Raw genomic sequence first — 10,033 nt, forward strand, 5'->3', positions numbered from 1 at the left:
TACATGGAGAACAATGGGTAAAATCTACTAGTTTTGTGGGTTAAATACCACAACGAATCAGACTGATTAGCTTCCAACTACAAGCTAAAGGGAAAGCTAAGACAAACCAACAAATTATTACTACTATGGGGGAATATGCAATCCAGGAGAGTTACCACCAGCCAACCGAGATATCGGTTGTTTGCCCAAAAATGCCTCTTCATGCTATCACTAGATAGGGATGTAAATGAATAGCCGAAATCCGTTTTTGTATCCGTTTAGCAGTATCCGAATCCATCCAAAAGCTAAACGGATATTGATACGGATAGGCTATAGCTATCCGAAAAGCTATATTTACATGTAAACGGATAAAATATCCAATCCGTATCCGTGTCTGTATCCGTTTAGCACCATCCGAATCCGTCCGAAAGCTAATCGGATGCGGATGCGGATATAGCACTATCCGAGCCGAATCCGATCCGTTTACATCCCTATCACTAGAGTGTATAAAGGACATTTATGGAAGTAAATGGACACAATGTTCACCTCAGCCCATTGGCCCCGGTACCCTTAACTTAGCCGAGGCCTAGCCCTAGCCCAGGTTGGGACGTTCTCAACCCAATTTAAAGCATGCACACAAGGGTAGGTGATCCAGATTCGACCAGAGCATTCTACTCAATGTTTTAAAACCAAGAATCGGTCCATGCCAATTTCAATTCAGATCAAATTGGAATCGGTCCCAAGAACCTTAAAATCAGCCTCTGAAAACTCACCACTTTAAGGGAATTTTGGCATGAATATTCCAATTTAAAACTGCAGAAGTCGGGATCGGTCCTGGCTGATTCGTACATAGCCGATTCCCGATCTGATTCACCGATTTTTGAAACCCTGACCCTACTGCCCTTCATGAATCATGTCTCCAAGGATTTTCACCCACCTCGCTTCTACTGATCATTGACCTGATTAATAATCTAAACCGTTCGTTCATCTTCGTATCTCCATTCGACCTTCTCCAAGTCGTAGGGACGAATCGCGGCTTTTGTTGTGGTGTGGATTATTGGTCTCGCTCTCTCGACACTGACAAGCCTCCCAGTTATTATATAGCACATCGACCTCATACATATCTCATTTCAGAGTTCGAAGCAGAGAAATTCCGATCATGGCGTTAGCTTCTCGTCTCTTATCGAGATCCAGACAGGTACCTCCTTCTATCCTTATCGATCAAGTCACTGCACATTTCCATTATTGTTTTTGCTTCCGATTGTTGTTCTTCATTCCATTTTTATTTTTCCTTTTACGATTGCGTTGGCGTATATTTAATTGTATCTCATTCTGATGGCATTTGAAACTTGAAAATGTGGGTGATCGTAACTTTATCTTCCCCCGTCCCCAATCCCCCATTTTTAATAGCTTGGATGGGAAATACAGCGTTTGCCTTTTTTTTTTTTTTTCTTTCAGAAATTGTGTTCGTTAATCAATTAAATCTGGTGAGCGTCGTTCACCAAAAGTTGATGAAAGGGTAGGAGACGAACAAATGACGCTATTGTTTACTCATATAAGATATAGATTTATGGTAGCTGGGTCTGAAAATCAAAATTTTAATTTCATTCTTATGATTTTGGATAAGAAAACCCAATTTTCTGGCAAGTATGATATAACAGGGAAGGAGATTTTCATGTTGCCGCTGGAGTGAAATGTGTTATCTATAGGAGATTTGATTATTGTTTTTGCCATATGTTGAGAGAGAATGACTGGTATGATACACTTCTTATTGAAATATAATAGCTGCCCCTTACCATCTCGCCATGTGCTCCACTCTTTCTGGTATATCACACTTCTCTTCTAAGATTCTTGTTCTCCCCCACCTTTGAAATCAACATGGTGACCGCAAAAGGCAAATTCCTCAATATTCTTCCTGCGACTTCCCATTCCCAGTACCTGGAGGATTGGTAAAAGTATCAAGACATGCCTCTCTCTGATTTGCTTCCAGCTGGAATGGTTTTCTCCTCCCCACCTGGTGAGACCTGTAGATGCATGGGCAGCAGATGCCCACAGTAAGAGAGCCCATGCCTTTTGGAATTTGCCGCTGCCCTTTGCATTGTGTTGGATGATTTCAAAGGAGAGAACAACTGAAAAGTTTGAAGAGTTTGGTATATGAAGCGGGATTCTTGAGAGTCTCCTTACATCTTGTATACTTTTTGGCTTCCATTTTATTGATGAACTCTCTATACATTACCCATCTATATGATTCTATCTATAGTGCTAACCTATGAGTTGGCTTGGTCACATAGTGATAATATTTATTGGATGTTACCTTTTGCTTGACTGTAATTTCTTGGCTGGCAAAACAAGAAAAATAAAAATCTTAGGCAGATATAAACCATAAATATGGGGAAAATCGTGTTGTAACCAAGGATGGTAAAAATAGAAAATCATAACCTTACTTATTTTGCCCTTTTAGTATAACACAATAACACACTTTCTTTTTCAACGAGGGTAAATTCTGTCATTTCACATGCCTACTTAAAAAAATGTGCCGCTGTTAATAATGACATAAATACATAATAACAAATCACTTTTAAATTATTTTGAAAACCCTTTTTTAACCCTACATTAAATAACTTTTCGGAATAAGATGAGGAACAATCAAAAGAAAGTTACAACTTCTCACTTCACCATTATATATTTATATATATATACATATATACCTATCTCTTGTGATGCTATTCATTAGGTTTTACATTCTTTTATGACATTTACACTCACCATCTTTATAATTCCGCTTCCCTGATGGTTAGACTCTTCATCTTTCTTAGCTCTTTGAGGACTTGTTTCCTTTTTCTCTGTCGGTATTTCTTCTGATTTTGTGATCTTAAAGTTGTATGCTTGTCAGATACTTTTACAGCAGGAGCATGGTGTTCCAGTTCGCTGCTTTGCTAAGGAAGCCGCACCCCCAGCCCTCAAGGGAGATGGTGAGTTAGTCAATGGATTTCTCTTGTTTCAGCATCTCAGAGCTTCAACTTTAAGATACTAGTTGATGACTCTACAACTCTGCCACTATAGCGTGGTCTGACTTGTCATTATTTTCTGAGCACCCAGGGGATTAAGCCTCCAAGGCCCGTGTAATGCTCCCTGAAACATAATGTTGGGGAAACATATGTTTTATGATTCAATTTCCATTTTTTCCTTACATTAGGTTATCATTAGTGATATGAAAATGTGGTTAGTCCTATAGTTCAGTAATTATAGGTTTGCTTTGCTCTCCCCCCCCCCCCTCCACCCCGCAGTCTGCAAGCCAAGTGCAAAAATTTCAATTATTTGTCGCCGGTTGAATTTAAATCAAATTTCGTTTTTTTTTTTTTTAAATATCTTCTTAGCTGGATTTAGCTGCTGTTAAACCTTCTTATGTCTCAGTATTGAATGGAGGTAGTCTTTCTCTGGGTGTCTCATCTCTTTTTCTAAATATATTCTCATATAGTGGTGGTAGTCTGAAAAATAGATGATGATTGATTCATTCTAGATCAGTAGATTGTGATGCTGCCTTGAAAAATAGATGATCAGTGATCCATTTTAGATCAGTAGATGGTGATGATGCCCCTATTCATGATTTCCTTCCACTGAATACATTCCACCAAGACCTATTTTTTTTTTTACTTTTTACTACACTGGCAATTGGATCTGAGTTTGTGTTGACAGAGATGTTGAAGAACATATTTGTTGAGGTAAAGAGTAAATTTGAGACAGCCCTTGGGATTCTCCGTAAAGAGAAGATCACCATAGATCCAGATGATGCTGCTGCAGTGTCTCAATATGCAAAAGTCATGAAGACCATTAGAGAAAAGTAAGTATTTCATTTTATTTTCTAGCAGTCAGTAGTTTTTTTTTTTTTTTTTTGCCCTCACTATTTTTTGGTTCAGGAAATGATCTCTCTGTCTTTCTCTCTTGTATTTCACTTGTTATCCTCATCTGTTTTTCTGCTTTTGCATTTTCTTTCATGGCAATATGTCAATGATTCATTTGCATGTTTTATATTGTTGTACATGCAGGGCAGACTTGTTCTCAGAGTCCCAACGGATTCAATATACCATTCAGACTCGGACTAAGGATATTCCAGATGCTCGGACATATCTGCTCACATTGAAGGAGATAAGAGTCAAGTGTGTTCTGTTTTGTCTACTATTTATCATATTCTTTATCTATCAAAAAAATATTAATTTTGTTTGCATTCTTATTTTCTTGGAGCATAATTAGATGTCAGAAAACATTAGATCTTTGATCACTGTGCTTTGTATCCAAAAGGATGTTCGAAATATAGCTGATTGGCCTGAAGTATTGTTACATTACACTTTCTTCTGCTTGAAGAATTCCTTGGCACCCTTGTTAAATTGGTTTCCTTTTTTTTTTTATTGGGAATTCCCAACCAATCACCACTTACCCTTCCATGTTGAATTGTAATAGCTATTGAATCATATTTTGCTCCTTTACATGGTTTATAGAGCCCAATTCATTACTTCCTCATTAATATTCATGAATATGCATTCTTGCAGGAGAGGCCTCATTGATGAACTTGGTGCGGAGGCTATGATGATGGATGCCCTGGAGAAAATTGAGAAAGAAATCAAGAAACCACTTATGAGGTCTGACAAGAATGGAATGAGTCTTCTTATGGCCGAGTTCGATAAGATCAATAAGAAGTAAGTGCCGTTGTAGAAGTTGAATACTACTTTTCTACCTCATTTGGTAATGGGTTATCTAACCTCCTAACAGATTAGAAAACCAGAAAATTCCAGAATTGCAGGAATAGGAACTAAAGCCAGAATAGAGAAAGGAGCTTTCCTCTTCTGATTGGGAAACTAGAAATCAAGACAGAGTGTAAAGTAAGGAATTTCTGACCTGAAAATTTGATTGGAAATAGATAGAAGAGTGACGGAAATACCAGATTAGGAACCCATGGAAGCTTGGAATCCCGCCAGAACCTCACCTAGAATCCACTAGGTCTTCAGTACTGAATCTACTGCAGTTTGGTTTGAATTCCACAGAACTAGACTAGCAGCAATGCTTCTTCATTCATAAAAATTGATGGGCAAGGCTGTAGCCCTTCACATGTGTTTATAACTTTGTTTTAGACCCACTCAGACTCCACACAGGAAAGGCTAAACCAGTCCTGGACAGGAAAGGAATGAAAAACAGAAACATAAACAGATTCTAAAACCCCCAATCAACCAGCTGTGATTGAAGTCCTTAATCAACCTATGACTCTTAACAAAAATAAAGAAAAACACTTTAAAACATAACAAAAATAAAGAAACACACTTTAAAACAGGACTGGATGTATAGAGTCCTAATCCAGCCCGACTAAGGACTTTAAAACTTAAATCACAATTGGAGAGTCATCTTCAACCTTCAAACTCACCAAGAACCAGCGAAGGTTGCTTCAATTCTAAGTGAAAGTTCTCATTGCTCAGGCCTTGGAATGGTTTGAACTGCAAACGAAGGTCCGAAACTCGATTATCTCTCGATTCAGATTGATAGACATCTCAAAGCAGCAATCGAAGAAGAGCTGTTGTCTCTATAACTCAGATCTGACGTTCTGGCCTCGGATCCGTCGTATAGGGCCCCTAACTATTTATGGTTTATTAATCAGTATCGCGTGTCTGATCTATCGAATATGGACCTGATCCTTTTAATGTGGAAGTAACCGGTCTTGGAGTGAACAGTGCCCTTTACTGGAATGAATGGATCGGAAAAATATGGATAAAAGCCTAGTTTTTAAAAGGTATGTAATGAGATTGAAGCCTCGGTTCTAAGCCTCCTTCCTACGAATTGTAAGCCTGGGTTCGATAGGAGCTGCATCCCCAGTAATCTTCTTTTTCTCTCGGCAAGAGGATTCTTTGGGGCAGAGGTTCTAAGTTTTCAATTGTCTGAAGGATAGTCTAAACCCAAACTAACAGACCCTATCGATTACCCACTAGCATGATGGTTCACTCCCTTTATGTTCGGTAGAAAGACAGTTGATTAGAGAGATTACTAATTAACTCAAACTCTTAGAAAGTATGAAATGCTGGAAAATCCAGAACTGTAGGTTTCATCAGATGGCTTCTTTCTCATTGTGTCTGCATCATTTGGTGATTCTTGTGTGAGTGATTTATCAATATTTACATGGAAGTTGGAGTCAAATTTTCATGATTTTAAGTTTTCCCAGTGTACATGTTTTTCTTTTGATAAAATGATGAAAGTCCCTAGCGTTTTTAGCTGCCACACTGTTTGTTTGTTTGTTTGTTTTGCTGGGGCAAGTGTGATTGTTGTCAATTTCACTAATAATGCAAATTCCACTATTCCCCTATAGTTCCGTGTGGTGGTTGAGAAAAACCAGTCTGAATGTTGCACACTCCTGGAAGTTATCATTATTAGTTTTTGCAATGATGATTTGTTTTTATCTCAGGCTTGGCGTTCAAAGAGAGGATCTGCCTAAATATGAGGAAGCATTGGAACATAAAATTGCAAAAGCTCAGTTAGAGGAGCTGAAGAAGGATGCTCTTGAAGCAATGGAAACTCAGAAAAAACGGTGCGTTCCTCGTGCCTCCACACCACCACAGTCGTCTTTTTGCATGTTTCTTTCCTGATGTTTCAATAGCTGTGAAATAATTAAGATATTGGTGGGTCTGGTAATTAAATATATCATAACTACCTACCTACCTCATGATGCTACTTCCTTGAACCATGTTGTTTACGGACTAACCAACTCTTACTCTCCCTCACTTTGTTATGTATTCACATCACTTTATTTATTTCAGGGAGGAGTTCAAAGACGAGCAGATGATGGATGTAAAATCATTGGACATCCGGAACTTCATCTGAATTTAAAGTTACTTGTTTACTTTGTGGGGAGATTTTTGCCACATGTTTGTTCGGCTAGAAGCCTCAGAGCAGTCTTGCTTGGGGGGCTCCACACTGAGGATGGTCCAATTCCTTCATTGGTTTTCCACCCTGAATAAAGTATATATATCAATTGGAGAGTTGAAAATAGTGAATTCATGAGAGATTAATTGCATTGTTTTTATTTCCAGATTCCTGATTTGACTTGCGTTATTGAGCTAGGCACTCTCATGCGTCTATCTCTCCTCTTCAAAATAAGGGGGCATAGGCGCCTTTTTCATATGGGGAGTCATGGGAGTGCTGGGCTGCAGGTGTATGCCACACACCCGGATAGAGTTCTTTTTTCCAATATTTATATATGGTTGTTTGTACAACATTTTTAGATAATGGCAAACATCATGCGATCATCAGACATAAAAAAAGACCTCGATTGAAAGGATATGGTTCAACCATTGATTTAAAAGTAGACGATATCTTGACTTGTGCAAGTTAATGATTGAAGCACACATTATTTTGTAGGTTATTGAAAAAAAATAAAAATGAAAGCACATAAAAAACACCCAACCCGAATATGTCCATCTTTCTGACCATTTTGAATCAGTTGTTGCTGTCCTTGGGGAAGTACTTCCTCGCCCAGGCATGTTTCCCATTTATAACGAACTTTGCCTTTCCTTCTTCGTCTGTTTCTTGAAGGATTACATCCATAATCACGGCAGAATTAATGACGACACGAGCATACAATGCTTGCACATATGGTTGCTGCACTTCCTGCATGTATATGTTCTCAATGCAATCACCGTAGTTCCTACATAATCACAAGAACAAAAGATCTTGTTATCACAAATGTTACCACTACTACTACTATGTTGGGCATGGAAATTTAGAGAGAGAGAGAGAGATTTACATAGTGAAAAATGTGCGGAGTTCTCCTTCAGTGATCGGGTATCCGCGTGAGAATGTAATGAACAGAGTGCGATCATTGGGCGAACTTTCTGTTGTATCAGCAGTGGCAACCAGGAGGTTTTGAGGCTGAAGAGCAGATGAGTTTGATGAAGGACCCCCAACAACATATTGAGAATTGTAGAAGGGATTGGAGAAAGATGGAATTTGGAGGCCAGATTGAGAAAGGCCCTGGCTAACCATGACCTGCTTCCCTCTAGCATCAAATTCAGGCAAATTTCTGCTTTCTCTTCCAAGCCCAAGTCCAAGCCCAAGCCCAATGTTAGTTCTTGGTGGTGGTGATACATAGGAGGTGTTATTGAAAGAATCCAAACGGTTCCCAGATGACTGAGTAGGACGAGCAATGGGCCTGAGGTTGAATCTACCACTAAGCCCAGTTTCTGTTCCTGGTGGTGCTGGGACGGAGGAGGTATCAGTGAAAGAATCCAAACTATGCCCAGAAAACTGAGTAGCAGGAGCAATGGGCCTGCGATTGAATCCACCACCAAGCCCAGTCTTAGTTCCTGGTGGTGGTGGTGGGACATAGGAGGAGGTATTAGTGAAAGAATCCAAACTGAGCGCAGATAACTGAGTAGTAGGAGGAGCAATGGGCCTGGGATTGAATCCACCACCGCCACCACCACCACCTCCAAAGATAGAATTAAAGATTTGGAGTCGATGGGTCATAGTGGATCGGATTATGTCATCAAAGGCTTTGCCCGACTCATTGATAAACTCGTTGATGCTTTGAATTGCAGAAATCCTGTTCAGAATGAAGTAGGAGGAGGAAATGGCATTAGAATTTAGAATTCTACGAGTAAAAAGAAACTGCTGTTCATCATTGTTGTTGTTGTTGTTGCCACCACCTCTTTCCAAAGCGTTTAAGCAATTAACGGATTCGTTTGCAATGAGGTTCAGAACCTTATCTGGTAGGGAGAGGAGTCTGATAACCATGTTTGGAAAACCCATGCTTTCTAACCAAAGCCATAGGCCAATGACCCTTAATGACTCCTCAATGTCACGGCCTAGACTCAGAACCAAACGCCTGAAGATCTCACGATCGATCTCATAGAACCATTTGAGTTCCTGTGTAGATACACCAGAGGCTGATAGAGGTGGTGGCCAGGAATCCATTTTATTTGTTATGGAAAGTTGAACTTGAGGGAGCAGTGGAGGGCGGGTTTTGGAGTGGTCGGAAGTTGGTTTTTTTTTGCATTTTAATAGTGGATGAAGGGTCGCCTCTGATCCTTCTTCACAACTCTCGGTGGTGTCTTTTAACTCTTAACTGTTAGCGTATGGACGAACAGGCACTCCTTGTGAGGGGTGCTCTTGCAAGAGAAGGTGTTTGACATTTAAAATGCCTTTTAGTGTAATTTTCACACTATGGGCATAATAAAATTTTTCTGATTTTCGTTTCTACATTACTCTGAATAACAAACAATCATTCCTACAATTTCAACTTAAAATGAGTAGAGGAAGTAGTTAAAATTACAATAGATGTCAGTTTATATTTTATATTCATCTCCATTTGATGGCATTTTGATAATTTTATGGTGATCACATAAAGAAAAAAAAACATGTGCACAGCTGCGAAGACCACCTTACCCTTGAGTGGTCAGAGCGGCGCAGATTGAGTTGCGTGCACAAAGACCACCTTACTCCTGCCCAAACGCCTTGCCCGAGCGGGGGTAAGGCAATCATTGCATGTGCGGCCCAGTCTGCGCTGTAGAGAATCTGAATTGGGGTTTTGGTGCACTTGCAAGAGAAGATGAGACATACACGACGGTTCTGAAACACAAGTTCTCCTCTATTTGCTTCATTTGGTCTTCAATGTGACGTATCTCTTTGGAAAGGGTTGCATGCTCCTCTTTCTCTCTCTTTCCTTAGACCTTGGAGCTGCAGAAAGATAAATAACTACTTGGTGGTTTTTCCTATGCCCTCTCACAGGGCCTCGTGAAATGATGCCTCTGCCTCCTAGGTAGAAATCAGACGTGCTCTCCTATTGGCCCAGCAAGCGCTTGTATAGAGACCATGTGACCAAGTAGAAATCTCTTGCCCTAATAATAATATCTTTTTTAGCATTCCATTTCCTACTGCCGGAAGATGATTGTTGTTATCACTCCATTTCTCCCTATGTGAGGAAGCATGGACGGACAGTGCACAGTAGATGATCCAAATTGTGAGAGCACAACCATTTTATGTGGATCAAATAAGACAAATCATTTCTCCTCCATATAGT

The 10,033-nt window shown here is 39.7% G+C and overlaps 1 protein-coding gene across 2 annotated transcripts; it reads left to right on the forward strand.

Moving 5' to 3' along the window:
• Positions 1-1,050: 1,050 nt before the first annotated feature.
• LOC122666811 (probable ATP synthase 24 kDa subunit, mitochondrial) lies at positions 1,051-7,045 on the forward strand. 2 transcript variants are annotated; one of them, XM_043862885.1, is made up of 7 exons: positions 1,051-1,177; positions 2,873-2,951; positions 3,676-3,820; positions 4,026-4,136; positions 4,527-4,673; positions 6,422-6,544; positions 6,774-7,045. In XM_043862885.1, exons 1-7 carry the CDS (start codon positions 1,139-1,141, stop codon positions 6,835-6,837), a joined length of 708 nt encoding a protein of 235 aa, XP_043718820.1. In that variant the 5' UTR covers positions 1,051-1,138; the 3' UTR covers positions 6,838-7,045. The 2 variants fall into 2 exon arrangements, with proteins under 2 accessions (XP_043718820.1, XP_043718819.1); XM_043862884.1 differs by having other exon boundaries at positions 1,067-1,177; positions 2,858-2,951.
• The last annotated feature ends 2,988 nt before the right edge of the window (positions 7,046-10,033 follow it).

Source organism: Telopea speciosissima, chromosome 7 (assembly GCF_018873765.1).
Source record: "Telopea speciosissima isolate NSW1024214 ecotype Mountain lineage chromosome 7, Tspe_v1, whole genome shotgun sequence".
Classification (NCBI taxonomy): Eukaryota; Viridiplantae; Streptophyta; class Magnoliopsida; order Proteales; family Proteaceae; genus Telopea; species Telopea speciosissima.

Excerpts from the sequence above, each read along its gene's own strand:
- LOC122666811 (XM_043862884.1), top strand. The coding sequence starts at position 1,139 with ATGGCGTTAGCTTCTCGTCTCTTATCGAGATCCAGACAG. Across the intron at positions 2,952-3,675 it reads CCCAGCCCTCAAGGGAGATG|AGATGTTGAAGAACATATTT; the intron begins GTGAGTTAGTCA and ends TTGTGTTGACAG. Across the intron at positions 6,545-6,773 it reads ATGGAAACTCAGAAAAAACG|GGAGGAGTTCAAAGACGAGC; the intron begins GTGCGTTCCTCG and ends TATTTATTTCAG.